Source organism: Carassius carassius, chromosome 12, assembly GCF_963082965.1.
Source record: "Carassius carassius chromosome 12, fCarCar2.1, whole genome shotgun sequence".
Lineage (NCBI taxonomy): Eukaryota > Metazoa > Chordata > Actinopteri > Cypriniformes > Cyprinidae > Carassius > Carassius carassius.
The window spans coordinates 28,613,554-28,639,892 of record NC_081766.1 but is presented as its reverse complement, the minus strand read 5'-3'; the positions used below and the strand labels follow the sequence as shown (position 1 = coordinate 28,639,892).

The 26,339-nt window shown below is 35.5% G+C and overlaps 1 protein-coding gene across 1 annotated transcript in view; it reads left to right on the top strand.

The window, feature by feature from the left end:
• Positions 1 to 21,500, top strand: part of LOC132155173 (GPI-anchor transamidase-like) — a 42,423-nt gene extending 20,923 nt beyond the window's left edge. The window contains exons 10-11 of the mRNA XM_059564029.1: positions 7,136 to 7,211; positions 20,026 to 21,500. Coding sequence (XP_059420012.1) covers positions 7,136 to 7,211; positions 20,026 to 20,142 — 193 coding nt within the window. The 3' untranslated portion in view covers positions 20,143 to 21,500. The remainder of the gene's footprint in view (positions 1 to 7,135; positions 7,212 to 20,025) is intronic.
• Positions 21,501 to 26,339: the final 4,839 nt, after the last annotated feature.

Below are 26,339 nucleotides of genomic sequence, written 5' to 3'. Positions count from 1 at the left end.
ACCCCAATCATCCTGAAATGAAGATAGACACAGCATTTTTTTTTTAAACCAGGTGTATTTCAGTGCAACTTATAACATTCAAGTGAAAAATATACCAACTTGTAAGAAAAAAAAAACAGAATCGCTGAGTTGGGAAAAATAATCACCCCCCTCCTAAAAATGACTTGTAAACTAAAAAGTTAGGTGTAGCTAATCACACAAAGCCACTTGACTTCCAACTGTGATCATCGGTGTCATTTTGATTGGCTCGGCATGAAATAGCTTTCCTGGAGCATTTCAGTCATTGGTAGTGCAACAAAATATAATTATTATAAAGGGGTGTGATTATTTTCTGTAGCCTATTAGGGATGCACCGATACCGATACTGGGCACCTGTTCTCGTACATGCCCTGATACCAAATGCCGATACCACACAGAATGTGGTAAGTGTCACATTCAGACAAAGAAACACAGACAACAGAACAACAGACAGGGGAATGGAGTTATTATTAACGCATGTATAATAGACGTGCGCGAGCTGAGTCGATTGAGCACGCGGCGGCTGAGATGCGTGAGCTTGTCGAGTGAATACATTTAATCACTGGAAAGTTTGTGGTTCGGTCGGATAGGTCAAAAACAAGTAAGTAAAACAAAGCACAAGTTACTTAACGGTTGGGAGAGGGAGAGGGAGAGAGAGAGAGAGAGAGAGAGAGAGAGAGAGAGAGAGAGAAAGAGAGAGAGAGAGAAAGAGAGAGAGAGCTTGCGCACTTCTCTTGTGTGATCTTTGATGTTCACTCACTTAGCACAAGCATTTAGATTAAAACTAAGTTGTAAACATAAGACCATTTATAGGGACATTTGCTATAAACATAATCTATTTTCAACCTAAGGCATGCATGACTGGCGAAAGTGAGGCTGCGTGTAATGCGCTAGGCAGTGCGTTATACTTGTCCTGTTGTCCAGCACCAGTGCAGATACGTACATGCATGACGTTTCGCGTTTTGCTCGCTTGAGTGTTTCTGCATTATATGAGTTGCTTTGGAATATAAATCGCAGTGCATTTCAGATTTAAAAAAAAAAAAAAAAAAAACGACTTCTATTTGTGAAAATGTCCCAGTTAGAAGATTTACAACGAGTGGTACCCTGCATCATTACAGCAAAGCGCGTGATTACAGCAGTAAGCCGCTGCAATGTAGCAGCTCTAATGCTATTAAATTAAAGATGATGAACCATAGAGCAAAAAAGTTAACAAAGAAAGTAACAAAAACTTGTAAAATAATAATAATTATCATTACAAAAATAATTCAGACTGAGTCTGAAAAAAAAAAAAAAAGGTTTGCATGAACCTGGATGACAGAACGGCCTGGAGACTACAGGCAATCAGTAATTAAGGCTAAGGGTTGCCCAACTAAGCATTGATACTGTCATACTAACAGCTGTCTGAATAATTTTTGGTTGATTGTAATCCATTAATTTTCTATCAAAGTTATCTAACATTATCAAGCTTAATTTGTTCTGACAAAGTTTAACTCTAAGTTCTTCTAGTATTTTATTACCATCTTCAAAACTATAGAATATGAACCTTGATTATGTGAAATGTTGAAGGCGTCTGAATAAATTTTGGTTTGACTCTATCTAGTTAATAAATTAATACTCTTTTGGTTTTATTTACTCAATTTTTTCAAAATGTACAAATGCAATAAAAATATTGGTATCTGCACTCCGTATCGGCAAGTAGCGGTGCATCCCTACACTATATATAGGGTTTCATATGATACACATTGTTTCAAAGCAACATCACAGTATAAAAAAACAGGAAATTATGAAACCAATTCAGTTTAGCTGAAAAGCAGCTTTATGGAAGACAATATTGTCATTCAGCTCAATTTAGTCCAATGCTGATTCAGTTTAGTTCAATAACAGGATCAATGTTGTGAAGAGTTCATCAGAGTTCCTCAATTGTGAAACAAGTTCAGTTCAACTATAGTTCAACTACACAAGACAATAGTGTCATTATTCATTTCCAGTCCATTCAGTTGAACCCCAGCATCAAATTAGTTAAATAGCAGGTGTACTCTTTCAAATGAAAAAAAGGTCCTACTAAATTGGAACACATGAGGGTGAGAAAATGATGACAAGAGTATTCCTTTTTGGGTGAATTATCCCTTTAGGTTACCAGCATAGCAGAACATCATGTTCTCTAGTGTGTTTAAAACAACACAGCTCTTATTCTCTCCCTCCATAAGATGTCTTTCTGAGCATGACAGTAGAGGTGTTACAACACTAAATCATTCTAGCCATCCTGTTTTCTGCCTCCTTTCCTCCGCATTCACTGCTGCTTTATCAGAGGGCTTCCATTAGGTAAATTAAGTTTACAGAGGAGGACGGTTTAATAGAATCCCCACTCGTCTTTATAATACATGCCCACTCTTTACGAGACTATATTGTGATTCAGGTTTGCCGAGGGTGATGATGTTGACTGCCTAGGTCTCAAGTCTCAAAGTAATTAAATGTCAGGTGATGTTACAAGATGAAAAATAAATCAGGAGGTATGGTGTGGGCGTAAAGGAAATGGAAGTGTACTTTCAGTACACACTCGCCCTCTCTAGACACCTTCTGATGGTTTTTCTTATGAATTTACCATAACTCTTAGATTAAAAGTTTATCCTGTATAACAGCTGCGAAATTGCAGTTATGAATGATGAATCATTTGAATCATGAATCATGAGTCTCTTTAAATGGTTTATTTGCTGCATTGAGACATATTTCCTGACTTAGTGGTGTTTGCAAAAGCTGTGTTCATTTTGTCGACGAATAATTTTTGTCAACTAAATTTTTTTTCCACCCACATCAATAAGACAATAACGAACTAAAACTACTTTTAAATGACAAAGACTATGATGAAAATCTATTGACATTTTTATCAACGAATGAAAAAAGAGACAAAAATGTTAAGGAGGGACGATTTGGAAAGGGATTCATTCAGAAGGAATCTACTGCATAGTGACGAGCTAAGATGCGTACCTTTGAACTGGCAGGACATAAGCTAAAATACGCTTGCTACATGTCTTATAAAATGGTCAAAAATTCCAATATGTGGGAGTAAGAGAAGAGCAGACATATGGATAAATCTGATGACGCAAGAGAGAACTTAATTCGGTCCAGTTTTCAGAGCGCAGACACTGAAGAATACACACACAGAAAGCGTGTCTCAGTGTGAAAGTAGCCACTTTAGTGTCACATGAACAAAGAATTACACACAAAATTGTTGAATTGTCTGTTTTGACAAGTATTCATGTAAACACAGTTGATAACGTCTTAAGTGAACGTAAACAGCAGGGAGAACGTATATGTACATTGCATCCATTGCAACTGTGCATTCGGTTTAAAGGGACAGCAGCCTAATTTAGTTGCAATTGAGTCATTGATGTTAATTAAGCAACAAAAGAAAATCACTCACTGCTCTTGACTGAAAAACTTTAGTAGCCGTAAAGATTCATCTAAATTTATTTATAGAAATAAATACAGGTGCAGGTCAATAAATTAGAATGTCCTGGAAAAGTTCATTTCAGTAATTCAATTTAATTTAATTGTGATGATTTTGGCTCACATTTAACAAAACCCCACCAATTCACTATCTCAACAAATTAGAATACTTCATAAGAACAATAAAAAAAAATGTGTTAATGAATTGTTGGCCTTCTAGAAAAGTATGTATTCATTTACTGCACATGTACTCAATACTTGGTACAGGCTCCTTTTGCTTTAATTACTCCCTCAATTCAGCATGACATGGAGGTGATCAGTTTGTGGCACTGCTGAGGTAGTATGGAAGTCAAGGTTTCTTTGACAGTGGCCTTTAGCTCATCTGCATTGTTTGGTCTCTTGTTTCTCATCTTCCTCTTGACAATACCCCATAGATTCTCTATGGGGTTCAGGTCTGGTGAGTTTGCTGACCAGTCAAGCACACCAACATCATGGTCATTTAACCAACTTTTGGTGCTTTTGGCAGTGTGGGCAGGTGCCAAATCCTGCTGGAAAATAAAATAAGCATCTTCAAAAAGCTGGTGAGCAGCATGAAGTGCTCCAAGATTTCTTGGTAAACGGGTGTAGTGACTTGCATGGACCAACACCAGCAGATGACATTGCACCCCAAATCATCACAGACTGTGGAATCTTAACTTCAAGCAACTTGTACTATGAGCGTCTCCACCCTTCCTCCAGACTCTAGGACCTTGGTTTCCAAATGAAATACAAAACTTGCTCTCATCTGAAAAGAGGACTTTGGACCACTGGGCAACATCCAGTTCTTCTTCTCTTTAGCCCAGGTAAGACGCCGCTGACATTGTCTGTGGTTCAGCAGTGGCTTAACAAGAGGAATACGACAACTGTAGCCCAATTCCTTGACACATCTGTATGCCTTGACCCCAGCCTCAGTCCATTCCTTTTGAAGTTCACTCAAATTCTTTCATCGATTTTGCTTGACAATCCTCATAAGGCTGCGGTTCTCTTGGTTGGTTGTGCATCTTTTTCTTCTACACTTTTACTTCCAATCAACGTTCTGTTAACATGCTTGGATACAGCACTCTGTAAACAGCCAGCTTCTTTGGCAATGAATGTTTATGGCGTGTCCTCCTTGTAAAGGGTGTCAGTGATTGTCTTCCGGACAACTGCCAGATCAGCAGTCTTCCCCATGATTGTGTAGCCTACTGAACCAAACTGAGAGACCATTATGAAGGCTCAGGAAACCTTTGCAGGTGTTTTGAGTTGATTAGCTGATTGGAATGCCGTCATATTCAAATTGTTTGAGATAGTGAATTGGTGGGTTTTTGTTTAATGTGAGCCAAAATCATCACAATTAAAAGAACCAAAGACTTAAACTACTTTTAGTAGTTTTTTACTTTAACTGAATTTATTTAATACACAAGTTTCACAATTTGAGTTGATTTACTGAAATAAATGAACTTTTACACAACATTCATATTTACTGAGATGCACCTGTATGTCTGCTTTAAAGAATAAAGAATATGGAAAACAAGTTGCTATAAAGAATGCATGAATAGTCTATATAACCATTGGTATTTCATTAATAAGACCATGCTCTTGTTCTTAATGACAAGTGGTTTTATTTCATTTTAACATAAAGGCATGTTGTGTGTCACTGCAGTTAAATCAGTGTCTATCATGATAAAACCTTAACATCAAACATATATAATGAGTTCTGAAATTTTTGAGAAATGCTTAATAAATGCACTACACTACACATTCGATTTTAGCCGACTGAATTTACTGTAGATTTAGTCGACTAAATTCTACAGTACAGTACTACATCCGCCATGCTGTTACACATCACATGACCTATCAGTGTCAGTTGTGTCACTTCACTGTCATTCAAAAAACCTCTGCCGTGGCCTCATGGGATAGAAAAGTGTTCATCGCATGTGCACTTCAGAATCCGAGTGGAAGTAGTAGGTCATCCCGGTATTTTTTTTCCAATACTATAAATCCGTTAATTTAGTAAAATAGTAATTTTTGCTCACACAGGCAAAAAACATATGTGCTTGTTGGCCGAGGACTGTAGTCTTTGCGGTATGTTAAAGCACAACCTTCTGACCAAAAGGCAGGCAATGTGAGGTGATGTTCTTTTTTTATCTGTTTGATGTGTCTGGGCCTTTATGCAAAAGCAGTGTAATGTAGCAACAACCAATGGAAGTATTACAGTCGGATAATGGAGTCAAGTAGCAAACCCACGGATACTCTGCAACCTCCAGTGATGTTAATTGGTGTCTGTGTAATTAGGCTTAAGTATTACATTTTGTTGCATTACTTTTCCTGCGTCATTTGTATTACATACATGAATTGAACCTTGAACTGTGCAGCTTGCAGAGGAGATTCTCAACAAAGATTTGAAGGCTGATTCTGAGATATTGGGATGCATATAAATCGTGGGATCAGATTATTATATAAAAAGGTGGGCTCTTTTGACTTGGCCAAGAAACTACAAAACAACCACCAAAAATGTCCACAATCTGCCGCATAGCAGCATGATAGAACAAATTCAGAACATATTAGCAAGCTCATTGCTGGCAATGTGGAGTTTTGTGGAGAGTGCAATTTCTTCTGAAAACGTAAATTAAAAAATGTAGTTTGTTACTACTTGTCAGTATGAAACAGTGAAAAACGATTTGTTTCATTGCTACTGCAGTGTTTTCATTGCTGTTCCATTGCTCGAGTGCAGATGTTGTAGCCGACAGTAAATAATCTAGCTGTGTTCTTGTTGCTTTTCTGTTTTGCAGTAATTCAAGTCTAGCCATTTGAACTGAACCCAAAAGCGGTTCAATGTGCCTATGCTATACATGGCTAGAATGACAGGCCATTTTGTCAGCTAACAGAAAAAGCCTCATCCCCATGGGCCGTGAATTGGCTGCCCAGGCCACTTATTGAAATACAGGAATGTTTCTTCAGGCAAACACTTTTCAGTTTGTTTGCTGTTTGTTCAGTGAAATGCAAAGACACCTCTAAAATTCCCTGTCAATCACCACCCCCACGTCACCCAATGAATATTTAAAATGCTTGATTCATTTTATGTGTCCTGCAAGCTGTGTAATAGTGTTGCTCCAGCTAACTCTGGAAGCATGTATTCCTTAAGCAAAATATACAGATAAATTTCATACAGAGAGAAATTGTAGATACCACAAATAATGTAGTACAATAAGATTTCATGGGGGGGTTGGGCTCTACCATTTCCTCTTTTCGTCAAGGAAATCAAGTAAAATTATTTTTGTCCACTCCAGATCACACTCGATCTCAGTCAGTTATTGTGTGGTATTGAGAGCTGCATACGGAATTTAATTTCAGCAGCCTCTCATGTATGAAGTCCCAGACAGACGGGCTGAAGCCGACTCTTTTTGTCTTTTCCTGAGCTTTACTGGCCTACATGAGGGCCAAAGGGGCCATGAGGGGGATGGCTGCACGTTGGCTTCTTCTGCCCACTGCATAGTAATGTAGCTAGATTAGAAGGTGCTTCAATGTTACAGAACACAAAACAAGTAATTTGTTTCGTTTTCACCTCAGGCGAAATTTGATAACATTACATTTAAAATGACCTGATTTGACTGCTGTAAAGACTGTTATCTCTTCATGTTTTTTTCCTTAGGTCTGGAAGCAGTGATATACAAATCGAATCGTTGACATATGCGGACCAACTCCCAGTGGCTGAAATTATTCATCAGGTAAGATTAGTTAAATTTTGCTGGAAAGTGTAAATAAGGAAATGTTTGGAAAACAGCAGGCTGAGGGTTTAACAGCATTCTTACTGAAACCCATTACCAGCTGAACTATGTATTTGATTCAAAGGAGGTGCACCAATTTGCACTATGTTGTACTTCAAAGATTCATGTAGCATCATAGAGGAAACATTTAGGGCTTGTACAAATAAGACCTGAAAATTAGGATTAAATGTCTCTGCACACTGAGTCCGAAATTTTCTTATGCATTTTTTTGTATTCGAAATCCAAAAAATGTGTCTCGCATAGGAACCTTGCACACCGAGTCCGATGTGTATTAATTAATCCATTGCGAAAGAATTCGCAAAACGTCATTGGAGTCTTCAAGCAGTGAGGATGATTTTGTTGTCCTCTCGCTTCTTTAAAAGAAAAAGAAATGAAATTGGGTTCATCCAATCATGAGGTATAGAGAGGAGGGAGAGTTCCCCCTCAGGAGCATTCAGAGTTTACTTCAGGATGTCAGTGGCTCAGTTTGATGTTTTTGCTAGCGGTACTAGAGCCACATATTAAAAAGAAGACCATCAATTTCTGTGAGCACAGTGTGCAAGGATCTATATACAGTGCTTTGTGCTGCGAGACTAAGTTGATGAACTTGACAATCGCCATTCTGGATTTTGGCGTTTGCTTGTATGGTGGCTCTGAACTGCCAAAACACCTCTCAAAATGCCTGCTATGAATGTGAAAAACGGAATCGAACCCGATCCCATTTTTTTATGATGGACGAATATTTTGGAGGCAGTGTGTAAATGTGATTGACATAACGTGAGGCCGTATTTATTTTTTAACGTGTGAAGACTTAGGACAAAACTTTCGGACTCTTTGTGCAATGACTTTGAGACTTTTAAACAATGACAGCAATGCACCGTAATTGGTAACAGTCAGCTATGTGTTGTACAGCTCTCAAATCAGTGGAAACATGGGATCTGAGAGAGGGTCAAGGTGCTCAAGGTTTGTTCAATCATTATTCCTGAGCTCCTTTAATTTGGACAGATGTTTATGCCGTGAAATGTTTTGGTGTGTAACTGTTAAAATCCACATAAGAACAATTATTATTATACTGTAACATGCCCTGAACAAATGACTCGCCTAAGTAACAGTTTTTTACTTTTTTTTTTCATTTACATTTTTTCATTAAATTACTTTTTGTTGTTGTTATTGTTGTTGTTGCTGTTAAATAAAACTAATCGGAAGATTAAAATAATAGTGATAACTTGTTTTACTGTAGTCAGTCATTTTAAGTATGGTGTAATATATACACCAGAGAGATGTTGTGTTTGCTGCAACACTACTGAATTACTCATGTCATTTGTATAAACAACAGATATTCATTTATACAAACCTGCAGTACTTAATTTGTAAAATAATTAAAATGAAACTTCCTTTTTTTGTATGAATGTATATTTATAACACTTTTGCGTTATTGTACCTTTGCATTACATTACAGGAAACTACAGCTGCAATGTGGTTTCTAATAAGAGCTTTGTAGAGAGTGAGTGTAATTTTGACTTCTGCTGCCATAATCTCTCTCTTTCTCTCTCTCTCTCTTTCTCTCTCTCTCTTTCTCTCTCTCTCTATATATATATATTAGAAAGGAATGGAAAAGAAAATATGGTTCTAGCAAATATGAATGCAAAAATCATATTTGCTGTGCTCTGCCTACTATACTGTAGTTAACTTGTGAGAGTTATTTGCATAGAACATAAGATTTTTTATTTAATCACTGTATTCTTGTTCTGGCATTTGTTTAAAGTTTCTGGCCTTTGAGAGGTTTTGAATTAATTTCCAGCATTTTCATATCAGCCCAAATCCTTGCAAACCACCTTGGAATGAACCAAATGTTAGAGGTGGACACTGACTCCTAAAATGCAAGACGTATTTCAGTATTTCTTTTATATTCCTGAATATTTTCCTGAATGTGATCCAGGGATTGTCATATCCAAATGTGGCTGAAGGAACACCTGTCACTTTTTGATACAGTGATTTTGCTGTCCAAACCCCAGTGGGTTTAAGAAATCATCTGGAGGACTACAGGATATTGCTAAGGATTCAGGGCTGCCATGATTGATGATATCGAACTGTCACAACAGAGATTTTCTAATGACATTCATAAATGTGTGAATGCTCTATTCAGGGGGGTAATGCAGGCGATATGTAACTAGATGAGTTGTTCCTCTAGCATTCGTTCAGTCTAGAATCTGATGATTGGACATTCCCTCCCACTGTGTGCTGGAGTCATGCAGACTCCATCAGAACCTTTGATCTCTCTATATCCATCTCTTTCTTTCTCTTCATCAATTTTTGTTAGCGAGAATGTTGAGCACAGAGTCTCTTTACTGATTCCTTTATTAAAATATGACTTCTGGACAAAATGTCCAAGCATTTGAAATTATTCCATCTGAAGACCAAATGCAATGATCTCATATGACCTACTGTTGAAATGTGTGTGTGTGTGTGTGTGTGTGTGTGTGTGTGTGTGTGTGTGTGTGTGGGTGTGTGTATTTAATCAGTAGGTTCTCGTCTTGCTTTTTAACCTAAGTCCACAGTATTCTTATCAGGCAGACAAAAAGCTGTTCAGGTGAGATTTTGGCCCATTCTTCATGGCAGATTTGGTTCAGTTGGATGTTGACTGTCTGCCACAATTTTCAAATAGTGCAACGGATTCTTGAACTGGGGAAGCAATTTAGTCCTTCGTAGGTTGCTATGTATTATGAGTTGCCAGATATAGTCAAATTCAAACTATATTTAAATTTAAAATGTATAAAATTTAACCTACCGTATTTTTAGGACTATAAGTCGCACCTAAGTATAAGTCGCACCAGTCCAAAAATACGTCATGACGAGGGAAAAAACATATATAAGTCGCACTGGACTATAAGTCGCATTTATTTAGAACCAAGAACCAAGAGGAAACATTACCGTCTACAGCTGCGAGGGGGCGCTCTATGCTGCTTAGTGTAGGCTACAGGAGCAGTGAGCAGCATATGCCACGTTTCCACCGAAATTACCCGGAACATTTGTACCAGGAACTTTTTTTCCCAGGAACTTTTTTCGCCCCCAGACCTGTTGCTTTCTGCGTTTCCACCGCGGTGTAAAGTACCGGGAAGATTAGGCAAATAGACTGGTGACGTAGGTCTGCGCACGTTTCTCAATACAAAGTACGCTGATTTTGGACGTGCATCCTCGGTAGTTCAGACTTTGCACATTCGACTCGGGAGTGTGATGTCTGCGACGACGCAAGTCCGGTAATTCTGCAAACAGCAGCGTACTTGATAACTTCAGTTAGCTGACCATGGCTACTGCTATATTACTCTCTGTATATTTACAATAAAACGAAATAGGATATCAAATACCACTGCCTCCTTTCGTTTTCATTTAAACATAATAACAGCTGCAGAAATGTACTTAGATCAGGGATATGTGTATATACAGCCATTACAATGAAACGAAATATTATATAAATTTGCCTTTTTTATTTTCATTTTAATATATAGATAAGTTGAATACAGACCAAAGATAACCTGTTAGATTTACCAAAAACGAATTATATTTTATGTTTAACCACTAAAGAGACATCAGAGCCAGCGGCACACATCAGAAGGTCTAGCCGAGGTGAGGCTGCTTCTCGGTGGATAGATGATCACTGAGCTCCCGCTGATCGCGTGGAGCTGACCGTCTCTGAGATCGGCAAAACACATTTTTAAATAGGCGCTGTCTTTATAAATAAACCACAGATTTGAGTTTTAAACAACCACATTCTCGCCTAAAATACTTTTAAAATTACATTTCATGACACAATAACAGTAATACTTTTAAAATTATCCAAATAAATGGTGGTTAACCCAAACGAAGCTGCGTGAACTCAGCTGACCATGGCTACTGCAATTTTCCTCTCAGTATATTTAAAAGAAAACGAAATAAGATATCAAATACCACTGCCTCCTTTCGTTTTCATTTAAACATAATAACAGCTGCAGAAATGTACTTAGTTCAGGGATATGTGTATATACAGCCATTACAATGAAACGAAATATTATATAGATTTGCCTTTTTTATTTTCATTTTAACATAGATAAATTGAATACAGACCAAAGAAAACCTGTTAGATTTACCCCGCAGCTGAATTATATTTTATGTTTAACCACTAAAGAGACATCAGAGCCAGCGGCACACAACAGAAGTTCTAGCCGAGGTGAGGCTGCTTCTCGGTGGATAGATGATCACTGAGCTCCCGCTGATCGCGTGGAGCTGACCGTCTCTGAGATCGGCAAAACACATTTTTAAATAGGCACTGTCTTTATAAATAAACCACAGATTTGAGTTTTAAACAACTACATTTTCGCCTGAAATACTTTTAATATTACATTTCATGACACAATAACAGTAATACTTCTAAAATTATCAGAATAAATGGTGGTTAACCCAAACAATGCTGCGTGAACTCAACCAATCAGCATGTTTAGCCCCCAAGTCCCACCCCCGAAAGTTCCGGAACTTTGAAAAAGTACCACCTCGCCAGCAGGGACTTTCTGAGGGGCATTTTTTTACCCAGAACTTTATTTAGTTCCTGGTTCCTGCAGTGGAAACACACCGAGTACCAGGCCAAAGTCCCTAGTTCCTGGGTAAAGTTCCTGCGGTGGAAACGACAATAGACTTGGCAATAGAGCGCCCTCTGGCGGCTGTAGACGGTAATGTTTTCTCTTGGTTAATTTCTCTCATGTCAAATTAATTTTGATAAATAAGTCACACCTGACTATAAGTCACAAGACCAGCCAAACTATGAAAAAAGTGCGACTTATAGTCCAGAAAATACGGTAAATTAAAAAACCTAGTTCTGCTCTGTTACATGTTATTAGTGATTCTGGCTAAGGTAAAGCTCACTAATTCTAATGCTCATGCACCTAACACAGTGTTCTAACCAGGCATGATGCAACATAAGCTACTTTTTGCCCTATCCAGCTGCAACCATGAGAAACAGAAAGTAACAGGACATTTTGTTACTCCGTTTCTGTGGCGTTGTGCTGAGTACACCTTTACAAAAGAACTACATGATTTTCATGAATTTTTAACATGAAAATGACACTTATGTGAAATGTACATGTTAAAATCACACGTGGATTTTCTGGAAAACATGTGAAATCAATGAATGTGTTCTTTTTATAAGGAGACCCACTCGTAGTGAAATCTTATGGGTTAAAATCATGACCCACAGTTGAATATTAAATATTTTTTTGATTGGCTGGCAAATATTGACATGATGTCTGTCATTAACTTTGCAGTTTTAGTCTAAGCCATTAATAGGGATCAGGAAGTCATAGAGACTCTATGATAGCAGAATTTAATGCAAATGTGCTGTGGTGTGATGCAGGGACCGTTTTGTGAAAGAATGAAATGCTCAAAAAATAAGCATGTGGTTTTCAGGTCAGATTCTCTTGTGGCCACTTGTCACAGATAATGAAGGTGTTTTTCTTGCTCTGTTTCAGAGAGAAACTGTTTTAGTGTTTTAAGAGAATGCTGAATGGACATCTTTTTCATCAAGCCAAAGACTCATTACTTTGTGTCACGTGGTATAAAGACTTTCAAGAGCCCTTGAAAGTTTATTCATCCACTAATGGGTAGTGTTAACTTTAAACAGTATTGTTGAATTTTAGTAATTCTAAACATAATATAACAATACTTTTTATTTTCTCTCACTATGACTACTTTAAAAATGGGTATGTTTTTCAGTTATATTTGTAAATAATTATAAAACAATTACGTATTTGAAAAAAGTAAATGGGGAACTGTAAATTTAGAAACACTTAATTACTGCTTTTTATTTCATAATTTAATTTCTTTAACTTGTATTTCTAATCATGCTTTCTGCTGGCCAAAGGGATATTGTTTTATACTTTCCCTGATCAGTTATTCATCACATTTTGTGTAGACTGAAATGGAAATAATTTTTCTAACCTCTATTCAGAACTGATGTCAATGTTTGATTTGCAGTGTAGCCATAGATCAGTTAAAATGTGATGTCTGATACTTACTGATACTTACTTAAAATAATTCTTTGCAAGCCACATCATTTTAAAGCTTTCCTATATTAGTTTAAGATCTCTTGTTAGATAAAAAATAAAAATTTAGTTTAATGATCAAGGTTCAGTTAAATAACTCTTAAGACGGACACATAAAGAGAGCATTTTAGAAGAGCATAACATTCATTAATGATGAATTCACTGAATTGTTACGTCACCATACACGCAGTATCATCTGCATCATCACAACTAATCACTCACAATCCAGTTTAACCAAGCACTATTTGTTCACCAGACATAGTTCATTTAAGTCATTTTCATTGTTTCGGCTTTTGTTGTTTTGTTTTGTTTCTTTTTGTTTGTTCGTTTTTGGAAACCATGATATTTTTTTCAAAAGAACAATATTTATAAAAATAAAAAGAATCTTGTAGCATTATTGTCTTTACTGTCACTTTTGATTAATTGAATGTGTCCTTGTTGATTATGTTTTAAATGTTTTTCTTTTTTTTCTTTTTTTACACCAAACCTTTGAAGTTTTGAACTTTTGAAGTGTATTATGGTTTCCATAAAACTATTAAGCAGCCCTGCTGTTTTCAACATTGATAATAAAAAGAAATGTTTTCGAGCAACAAATCAGTCAATTAGAATCATTTCTGAAGGATCAAGTGACACTGAAGACTGGAGTAATGATGTGTATATATATATATATATATATATATATATATATATATATATATATATCTCAAACTTGGTGACTTGCCTTGGTGGGCATAACAGACTTCTTAAAAAAGAAAATGATACAAAAAAAAAAAAGATTATTCTTAGTGAAATCTCCCATGTTTAATGTATTTAACAAATCTAGTCAGTGCCTGAGGTCATAGCAGTGGGAACACTGGAGCATAACCTCGTCTTTTCCTCCAAGAGCACTTGTTAGTTGTGCTGTCTCCTGCATCAACCCGTGTATCTCCGGCTGAGGATGAGGTTATCCCCTTTGTGCAGCGATCGTTCTCGCTTCTAAATCAGACTTTAAATGTCAGAGACTAATCACAGAGTACTCCGCTGAAGGTGCTTTTCTCCAAACTCAATTACTCGGCTTGTTGTGATGATTTTGCTCTGAGAAGGCTTGTCTTCAGCTTTTGTTGGCTTGACAGTTTGATGCTTCAGAGCTATGGCTTTAGGGAATCAAAGCTGAAGGAGGAGGATGCATGGCTGTACTCTTTTTGTCCTTTTTTGGCTGGGTTGTGAACCAGTCGAACTGAAAATAATTTCCTCAGAGAATAGCATGAGTTTTGATTATTCCATTCCAACAGAATGCTGTACAATTTCAATGCAAAAAGGTATGATTTATCAGAGAACTTAAAGTGATAGTTCATCCAGAAATTGTGTAATTTACAAACCCTCATGGCATTCTAAACTTGAATGACTTTCTGTCTTACATCGAAAGATGTATTTTTCAAAATTTTTCATCAGTTTATGATCCAAAACTTTCAAGCTTCTATTGTGTTCTACTTAACATCTAGAGGCCTTAAAAGTACTGAGATATAATAAACATATGTATGTATGTATGTGTGTGTGTGTGTGTGTGTGTGTGTGTGTGTGTGTGTGTGTGTGTGTGTGTGTGTGCGTGCGTGTGCGTGTGTGTGTGTTATATACAGTAAAAACATGTTTTAAGTCTGTTAGGAAAGTTATGATGACATATTTAAAGTGTGCTTTGGAGTTCACATGAAATTGTAACAGAGTAAAAAGTATTCAGTTTTAATAGACCTCAAGTAAAATAAAGATTCCCCAGATATGGATACAAAGGTCTAAATCTCCATGGAAACCAGTATGTATCTCACGTTGTAGTCACAATAATCTTAATAGATTGGAAGAAGTCTGGTTAGCACATACAATGGTGAAAATTGTCTTCCTCGCCCTCAGAACAAGCACATCATAGTGATTGGCATAATTAGTGATCATTTGTTATTGAAATAAGTGAAACATTTTTTTATAAATAAAAACATTTTAAACAATAGATTATATTACCAATCTTATGCAGTACGTTAGCATTTTTTGCAATAGTCACTTCACATTCCTTGGGTCTCGGATTCTCAGTTCTCAAGTCTCGATTCTAATTGGTCAACCGCTGCACTCTGTGAAATAATTGACAACAGATCATTGAATTATTCATAATATAATATGAGCATGTGATTAAGCAGAAGGGTGTGTTACTGATAACAAGGTTCTATGTTGTTTGTGAGTTTGCCTTGGCTAATATCATTGTTTTTCTTGTGTCTTTTGCTGTGGTAGACTATACAGTTCTTTGAAATATCAGATATTATGTTGGCAAAGTAAAATGGAGCTGCAGTGCAGCCCAAATCTGGAAATACTTTACAATAATTGCACAGTAATCACCATATAGCTTAGAGCAATTATCAAATCAAAGAGTGTGATTGAATTAGACAGCTGCTCAGTCTGATGCTCTGTTTCAAAGCAAAGTACGGTACTGTGTTCATGCAAGCAGCTGATGATCTGGTGGACTCGGCTCACAGAAAATGCAGCAAACTCCATCTCTGCATGTGTTGCAAGTGTATCATGTATTTGGGAATGCAACATGCGCTAGGTCCCCTTCATTTACACATTTGCATAATTTTCACATTTTTGGGGGGCAGAAGTCTACAGCATTTCCACAGTATTCCACCAAAATAAAAGGATGAAGAATCGAAATATTCAGAGCTTGAGGGTTTGAACATTTGAAGTGAAGAATTTAAGATACAAATATTAGTATTGTCACTCTGTAAAATAAAATTATTATAATTATCAAATATTCATGTTTAGTTCACAGTGGTGATTTACAGCAATCATTTATTTCTGTATTTTATTTTTGTAATAAGTTACTACAACAACAATAATAAATTACAAACGCCGAACGCAGCATTTACTAAAAAGAGATTTAATCTTTTGAAATATCTATTTAATTGCATTTGACGATTAACCAATGTCAGAGATTCATGAAAATGCAAAAGTGGCAGTAAATTATTGAAATATTAACTTAAAATCTTAAAATGGGGTAAATTATATATTTTACATCTAATCAGTTCAGTTTACAAAAAAGTGTGGGATTCCCTGAAATAGAGTCAGCTGGTTTTGACAAATTAATTATGCTTTCCGGGTTTATTTTGCAATAATGTCTAGCCCAACATCTGGCCGATGCTATGCAGTTCAGGTGATTTTAGCATGTTGTTGTGAGGTGGCCATATGGTTACTTCCTTGTACAAATCAAAAGAGTCCATCCCCAAGACTTGGGGACTTATTCTAATCTCTTGCATTCCTCCTGCAGTGTCTGAAAATTTTCACCCATTCCATTATTGGTCGGGTGAAAATGTCTGACTATCAAAGGACTTTGCCTTCCAAAGTGCCAACATTATGATCTTAACAATTCAACCTGACTTTTCAATTGCAAATAATCTTGGAATAATCTCACTCCATCTTCCTCTTCCTCATTAGCGTGGCTGTAGTTAACTCCAGCTCAGTTCCTCGACTGCTCCCGGGGGTAGACTGAGCAATCCGTCAGAGTCAATCCATCAGTCTGTGTTCAGCCATGTGAGAAGCCCCCTTATGTAAAGTCTTCACCCCCCATGTCCCTCTTAGCTGTGGAGTTTAACTACCTCAGCACTCAGGTCGTCTCTTCCGCTGTCCTCCACTCAGATGCAATGTATTATGCAGATGACAGCCACTCATTATTGCTATTTTACAATCCGGTGCAGAAAGAGACATCATCTTGCACCATATGAATGTGCTTAGCGTAAAAAAATATGTGAGAAGTAAATAAAATATTAGCAAGGTACAGCTGTCCTGAAGTCATAATGAAAAAGAAAACCAGATTTAAAGAATGAAATGGTTAAAAAAAGAAAAGAAAGAAAGCTGTATTGATATAAATATATATTATTATTATACTTATTTGAAATATTTTTTCTAAATAAAAGTGTGACCAAGTCATGTGGTCCAACCAGCATGCAGCATGCAATGAAAAAAAAAGAGACCCTCACGACAGCATCAAGCAAGGTGATTATTGCCGAATAAAACTAAAACTGTTGTAAACATTTTTGTTCAATGAAATTAGGCTGGAATAAATATAACTTTTGGAAAAATACATAAACTAAATGAAAATTTGAAATGTTGCCTGAAATGAGTTGAAGCACTAAAACACAGACCTTGCTAATTGGAAATAAATAAACTGAACTAAAACTGAAATAAAAAAAAATGAAACCTAAATAGTAATATTTAATAAAACAAATTAAGAAAAATGACAAAAGCATATAACAATTACTAATCATTAAACAACTATAAATGAAAACTGAAAATGTATAAATAACAGGTAATTTCAAATATGAATACAAAATAATAAAATGAATAAGAATAAAATAACATAATAATAATAATAATAAGTCTCCTAAATGAGCAGATTGTTTTTCCTTTTTTTTTTTTTTTTGTGGACAGGGCAAGGTTGAAATAACTTCTAAGAAAATCTAAGAACTTTAGGAATTTATCAGTTATTTGTCGTATGGCCCCACAATACAGTGTCAGAATGGATGCAGATGGCAGACGACAACATTTACAGTAATATTTTCATTCTGTTCATTACACAAAGCTATTTTATGACTTCAAAAGACTTAAAATATAGTGCACATATATTGTTTTTTTAGAACAACATGGGGATGAAAAAAATGATAACAGAATTTTCCTTTCAGGGTGAACTGTTAATTGAAATTCATATATTGTATATTGACCAAAGCTATGATGACCAATGATATTGAATGCACATATTTTGAGTATTGTTGCTCACCATGTCCATCCCTTTATGACTACAGTTCACCCATTTTCTGATGGTTAAAAAGACATCACCGCGGCAATTGGTACATTTACGTTATAGCTGCGGATATGAGACCTTACTCTGTAGTGGAAAATGTAGGTTTTAAGAACATGCTTAATGTAATTGAGCCCCGTTACAATATTCCTTCACGAGCCCATTTCAGACAGACCGTAATTCCTGCTTTGTTCCAAAAAACATAAGCCCTATAGAGAACCAATTGAGTAAAAATACACTTAATATAAAGAGTTATAGAGTTCCATATAAAAAGAGTTACATCTTTGTATTTGTTCATAACTACTACAACAATATAACATTTACATTTTTTTTATAAGGAGCTGTTTTTGTTTTATACAGTATGCTGCCCCTAATATATAAATAGATAGATAGATAGATAGATAGATAGATAGATAGATAGATAGATAGATAGATAGATAGATAGATAGATAGATAGATAGATAGATAGATAGATAGATAGATAGATAGATAGATAGATAGATAGATAGATAGATAGATAGATAGATAGATAGATAGATAGATAGATACGATTGTACTGAATGACAGCTTGATTATTTTGGTCAAGATAAAGATTTATGAAGTCCACATGTTATACAAGCAAGAAATCACTGGTCCAGAGCTGTCATTCCACCTTTGCGATGCTGTCTGGGAATGTTCGTTGAAAAACACAGACTAGTTGAACTATGCTGATAACGATGGAACTTGCAACCATAATAAGCTAGCGATGCATTTGGGAAATGCAAAGACATTTTTTCCAGTGTTCCAGTGGTTGGAGGCATCCGTGAGTCAGGTTATGTGGTCAGCCTGTATAGGAACATCCATCTGATTTGTAGGTCACTGTTGAGTCGGGCCTTAGGCTGTAGCTGTATTCAGGTCTTCTGTTAAACACACACTTGTGTTCACCTACAGTGCAGCAAAGGCCTTCACAAGCCTCTCTATTAGAGTTGGAAAATTTATGAGCACTTTCTTTTTAGAGGTTAAATTTTTCTTCTCAGTAAAATATTCATTCTGCATTAGCATATAAATGCACGTCTGGTGATGCATGTTTAATGGTGGCTGATTTAAATGTATAATATTCATACACATAGTGATGATGTAGCTATAAATGTGCAAACACTGAGTGAGGCGGATGAGTGTGTGTTTGTGCATATGTGAGTATGCATATCTATCTTTGTCTTTTTCTTTCTTTCTTGATTTTTTTACTCTTCCGTTATTGTGTTTTTCTGTAATTTTTTTCTGAATTCAATGATTATTTATTTCATTCTGTTTTTTGCTAATTTTTAGTTTGTGCAATTTTCAATTCAATTATTTATTTGCTTGCATGTTCTTTGTTTGCTTGATCATCCTTTCCTTCATCTTTGACCATTTCTTTCTTTCTTTCTTTCCTTCCTTCTTTCTTTCTTTTCATTATTTTTCCTCTTGACTTGTTTGCTCATTCGCACATTCTTTGGTCCAAGTTTGAACAGTCTATCTTTCCTTTAATTCAATTCTTAAATCTTCAGGTTTCATCTTTTTGTTCTCCCTTTTTCTTTTTACTTGCTTGCTTACTTTTTTCTCTTTTTTTCTCTTGATTCACTTTCTTGCCCAAATTCAGTTTCTTCACAGTGCATTCCTGTTAGCACTTTCTAAAGTGTTGAAAAGCTTTATGGTTGGTAATAATATTTCCTTTTGGCAGTTTTGTGCTTCCCTATCCTTCAGTAACAGCTTCTCTAGAAAGCCTGTGTTACCTTGTGATGTGTTCAGAAAACCCGTTTGAACTGGAGAGGACATTGTTTGACAATTTACTGTAATTTTACATCATACATCAAGAGCCAATAAAATTCAATTGTTCATCATATGGAACAGACTTATCTGAGTTGTTGCTGACATTTCTTCACAGAAACCCAAGCAGAAAGACTGGCACCCTCCTGATGGCTTCATTCTGGGGCTCTGGACTCTGATCTTGCTGGTGTTCTTCCAGACCTATGGCATCAAGCATCTCAAACACATCTTCTGATTCATCCCTCCCAGCACCACAGAGGTCAAAGAACCCATCCATAAAAGAGCCCTCCCTAACTTTGTTCATGATTGATTTGGTCAGGAATAGGTTTTTATTTATTTTTTGATGCAAGTTTGTTTTCTTTGGGTTTTGCCGTGTATCATTTTTTTGAAAGTGACATGCACTGACTTCTTACGTTGAAACATTCTTTGTTGTTTGTTGCTCAGTGGTGAAAGCATTTGAATTTCACACAGGGACTTTTTCTATTGAACTAAACACACAGACAGCTTCCAGGGAAGAAGCTTGTTTGTTTGTTGGTTTGTTTGTTCTTTAATTTCCAGTTCTCCATTTGTTCTCAGTGGGTTGAGATTTGTTTTAAAGAGATTATCTAAATGTGTATATGCAATTGCTGATCTGTTGTTTCAATTGCACTTTATAATTAGCATTTTTGTTATTTAAATGTTATTTGAAGTGGAAAAAGACACTACTTTTGGGTGTAGCACAAATAATGTATGGTCCCATTTTACCACGATTGAAACAATGAGTAATTTTTTGCATAAAGAAAATAAAGCCTATTTTAGGATCATTATGTTTGTTTTTTGTTGTTTTTGTTTTTGTATTTCAATCATATTTAAATCCCAAATTGTCATAATGAAAAGAAAAATCTTTTTCATAAATGTAATTCAGTGATGTTTTTTTTTTCTTTTAAAATCAGCATAACTCAAGTACAAGAAATGATAACATATCAATATTGTCCTTAGTTTAAATAGTAAAACACTTGTTTTCCACACATCATTAAACTGCTGACAATTAACTGACATGAAGTGAGTAGAACATGTCATGAAATTAGCAAAATATCTTATTGGTCCTAAAATAGGCTTTGTTTTCAAGCAACACCTAAGCTCTTTGGGGTTTTTTTTCTTCTGTTGCCTAGATGTTTTCATGAAAGACCCAACAATAAATATGAGGAATTAATGGACAACAAACAACATTTCAATGTACATCAACCAATCAGCTCACAACAGCTCAACAGCTGTCCATTAGCGTCTCTGCTGCACTTGAACTGTGTTCTGCCGAATTCACCCCCAGCTACACAGCAAGTGTGAATGAGAGATTGACAAATTCCACTCTCTAATTAATTTTTTTTTTTCTGTCTGTCTAATGCATCATTAACTGTTGGTAGATAAGACATCAATGATTCTTTAGGACAGCAACCCACAAAATATTCACTGGAACTCACGGAGTAAATGCATTATGAGAATTTCTACAGTCCCATTATGTCTTTTCCCCATTTATGTTCTCTAGCATTTTTCTTTATGTTTCTATTATAAAACTGGCTAAAGGTGACATTTTGAATAAAGCCTAGAGTGAAAAGAGTCTGAAAGCTTTTCATGTTCTGTTCCTTTTAAACTTGAAGGAAAGTAATAAAGCGGAAAAGCAGCAGAGAATAGTGGAGCTCTTTTTCTGTGTGAAATGAAAGAACAACGATCTCACATTTTACAATGGAGAAGCATTATGAAAATGAATTCTAGTAACATAATGTTGAGTTATAAGGGAGCTGTGATTAGTTAAACACCAGCGGTTGCTGGTTAGGTTGTATTAAAATATCTACCTAATACATATTCAGACATATTTATTAGGCTATGAAATACAGTCTTATTAAAATATAAATTACAGAATGCCAGATCTCTCAACTCATAAATTATTATTGATAATGCTCATTTTATATTGCACATTGGAATCTTCGTACCTCTGTAGGAAACGCACTGATCGGAACACTTTTACACATGGTGAAAGTTCATGTCTTATAATAAAGGCTTTTTAACTTTCTAGCTGTGTTTGAGGGCCTGGACGTGGGTTTTCTTGTTCTATAACAGGATTTTGTTCCTCTTCTGGTGCACGTGCACCCATAGTTTGTTTGTGAGTACCAGATGCAACCCTGTTTTGAGATATTTTCTTTTATTAGGGTTAAATTATTATATAATAATTATATATATGTATATGGGTCCTGTAGCTAATTTTAAATGATTACAACATTTTTAAAAGGTTTTTATTGAATTAAAAATTTGTCTTATTAAATTAACTTTTATTTATAAGCTGTTTTTTTCCTTTTTCGGCTTGAAATGGATGAATATTGGTCAATATTGATAATGAAATAATATTTTGCTAAATGTGCTTTTGTGGTGAAACCTTTTGATTGATTGCACTTAATTCTCGCCATGAATATAGCCTTAGAATTTGGTATGGAGTTTAAAAGAAAAGAAAGAAAGAAAGAAAGAAAGTAAGTGGTGAAACCTTGGCTGGTTTTAGGCCAGTCCTGGATAAAAAATGATGACAATAAAACCGCCAGTAGGTGGCAGCAACCTCCTGTTTTGGTATCGTTCAAATCAAACAATTCGTTCAAACCGATACAATTAAAAATTAAACTAACCTGTGTTCGAATGTGCATTGTGTACTTTCTATCCTAAATTCTATGTGATATTACTATTTTGGGCAGATAGGGTGGATAGTGTGCACATTGGGAAGCAGGGAATGTGTCCAACTGAATGGGCAGTTGAATCACTGGATCACTTGATTCGTTCAAAAACTGATTAATTCAAGGAACAAGTCCGCTTATTATACACGACTTTGGGCTTCTTTTTCTTTTTTAAAGCTGCGTGAAAATATCCCAAGTTTTTGGGGTTTATTTTCAAAATATGGTTGCTTGTTAGGAAAACCTGACAAGAAACTTCATTTTTCTTTTCATTTATGTTCGCTGTATTCTCCAATGCATTAATTGACACATTAATTGTCTCCTCACAGTTAACAGCCAATCAGTGCAAAAAATATTAGCGATGTAGCGTAATTTGCCAAATATTCCGCCCCCTCCTCACGCACCTTTTTTTTTACATGATTTTTTTCCACTGAGGGATTGGAGAAAAATCACGTTGAAAAAGGTAAACGTGCACAGTGATGATATTACTGCGTCGAGGTCGAAACACTGCGAAGTGCTCTTCCACCATACAATATAGTTATAATTTTCCACTTCGCCACGTTTTATTTTGTGTCACCATACTTACTTGTGTAACTACTCATGTAACCGTCTTTAAAAAGGGAAAACAGGGAAAGTGTTTGGTGGAAAGGGAAAGCGTTTTGTGGCTTCTAAATTCATCTCTGTTTGGATCGTAAGGAATGAATATTACTAAGCTAAATGCTAACATAGTGGCGACGCACGCTACAGCGATTACAGAGACGGGAGAGGTACATATCAACTCGTTTATGTTGGGGAAGAACATAGTGGAATATGGAAAAACGTTGGGGTGTTACTTTAATATGGCGGCCATGATTGTTTTCACTCTGAAGTGCCCAATTGAGGGCAATATAGATACATTTATGCTAAATTTTGGTTTGGTTTATGCTAATTATGACTGCCTCATTTTTCATTATTATGTTTATAATTAGCTTAGCATGCTAATCTGGTCAACATACTAAGTAACACTTAGTGTGCTCATTCTCACACTGAAAGCTTTCCTCAGCAACCTGATAAGTGTGCACAGACTGAAGTGTGCACTATGCTAAGCCACATGCCCCAAAACTTTCAGGATGGGGGTTTGAATCCAGTGTGGCACATAAAGGTGTGGTGCATTTATATATAAAATCTTAACAGTGTTTTGTGCTTTTGAGATGCACATTGTAGAGCTTTTGTCTTGCCAGTGTGTTGTGTTTTGATGAGTTTGCTGTGCTTATTATATTTGCTGTACATGCTGTGCTTGCCCTGCTGGTTGTAATTGCTGTGCTTGTTCTGTTTTCTGTACTTGCTGTACCGTGCTGCATTCAGTTGTCTTTTTTATTCTTATTTATTTATTTATTTATTTAACTTGTATATATGTATATACATACTTTTAATTTTTAATTATTCTCCAAATGAGTGAACAGCATCTTAATGCAACCAGACCTTTTGGCTTTTTATGCAATTATAAGCTGGCACAGAGGGAAAAACACTGATTTCTTTTTGATCCTGCAGTACATTTCATGATTTTGTGATGTGAAATCATTTAGCATGTAATTCCAGATTTGGTTTAACTGCTGCTCATAAAATATAAACTGACATATTTAGGTTTAATTATAGCTCAGCACCCAGTTATTTCATCTGTCTGTTTTCTCAGTCAGCGACTCACTGTTTGGAAAATAGCTGGGCCACCATGGATCAATACATCACCAAGAGAATGACTCCTAGCAAAGTAATCTGGGTCTAGATGCATTGGCCCATATTGCTTTATTTCTCACCAATTCTCTCTTCCAGTATCATACCAGTGCCACACTTGAGCTATTCTGTTCATGGTGTTTATCCTCTGGAAAAAGTAACTCTGTTTTCAGAGAATGTCTACAGTATTGGTCTTGTATAAAATGAACAAGAACACATGCATGCTGTACCAATATTATTGATATATTAGAAATTAAGATTAATCGACAGCTTTATGACACAATAACAATTGCAAAATTTTTAATACTTTTTCTTTTAAAAAAGGTACTTACAGAAGAATTGAATCTGTAAATATTACTTATTCATTCAAGAGTTTAGATATAAACAATATGCATGTTAACATTTAAGTAAAGTTAAATCCAAATTTACAGTATCAGCTATTTTAGTATCATTGTGATACTTTCAAAGTATCATTCAATAAGTTTTTATATTTTCTGTTTTAATTTGAATTTTAAAGTTTTAGTAAATGTGTTTTGTCTTGGTCATTGAAATTTTTTTTAACTATGTTTTTTCTTTTTCTTTTAGTTAATATTTGTTAGTTTTATATTTGAGTATGTCAAGTTAAACTAAATGAAATGGAAATAAAATATTTTTTTATTTTTGTTTCATTTCAGCTAAAAAATACAATAATTTGTTAATTATAATAACCCCTAATAACATACCTATAAATCTAGAAATTGTGAAAAAAACATGTTTTAACTTCTATTGTAAGTGACAATTTATAACAAATTGAAATTATTCTGCATGTAATCAACAGTATGCCACAAATGCTGTTGATTGAACAACTTCTGAACCCAGACTATTCCTTTAATTAACATTTTAGCTGTTTACCAATGTAATTTAAAGCTGCATCATTTCTCTGCTTTTAAAATAAAATAAACAATTATTGTGGCCAGGTCAATTAAGATCACAACCCAGTTATTATAGGAATGACTTCATCTTGAAAACATTTTTCATACTGCTGTTTTTTCATGATTTGTACTATAGCTGCAAGCATACAGAAATAAATCTCACCAAATTCTTGTGCTTCCCCTCAAGATGGACAGGCATTTCTGCATTTATACAATGAACAGTAGCTTTTGCAATAATTCAAGCTATAATAGGCTGTCTCATCACTCAAATCTGTGCAGCATGTCTGCAAACAATTGTGCATTCAACAGCAATGCCAAGTTGTCAGTCATCTGAGGCGCATTAATGCGGCGGCTGCTTTAACAGTCACGACGCGTGTATACTTTGTAAGATTGACAGGTGCAGTGTGGTCATGGTCAACGATGCATGGCCTTCAGCTGTGACGGCCGTAATTACACCAGTATGTGTCCTGTACACCTCTGACACGCTCCTCACCAGACTGACCACAAAAATATGTATGCTGGGTTTCGATTTCATTTTTATAAGCCTTCATGCTGCAGCGTTTCTTGTGGATCCATACGCATTCCAGCTGGATTCATCTTAAAAACTTCAGTTCTGATAAATGTGAGAAAGCTAGATCTGTGAAGAATCGCAGTGAATATTAATTAACTTTTCTGTAAAAAAATAAAAATAAAATTAATATATATATATAGTTTGTGTTGAAACATTTCAAATCAATCTCAAAATCAAATACAATCATTTGCACCTTTTATTTTCTGTGTAACTGTGTCAGCGGTGTGTAACGGATTTGGAAATCTTGCGAAAGAAAAATAAGAGCAAAGCATAAAATAGAAATAATAATAATAATTATAAAAATACAACAATCCAGTGTTGGTTGGGAAAATACGAAAAAAAAAACAGTACTTTGAAATTCATTTAAGTTTATCCTTAAAATGTCCTTAAATGTCAGTATGTCCTTAAATATTATTATTTTTTATACACTCCTAAAAATAAAGGTTTCAAATGCCATAGAAGCAATGCCATAAAATTGGCATAACATTTTTGGTTCCAAAAAGTAGATAAAAAAATCTGCCCATTTCAACTTAAAACTAAAGATCAGTTT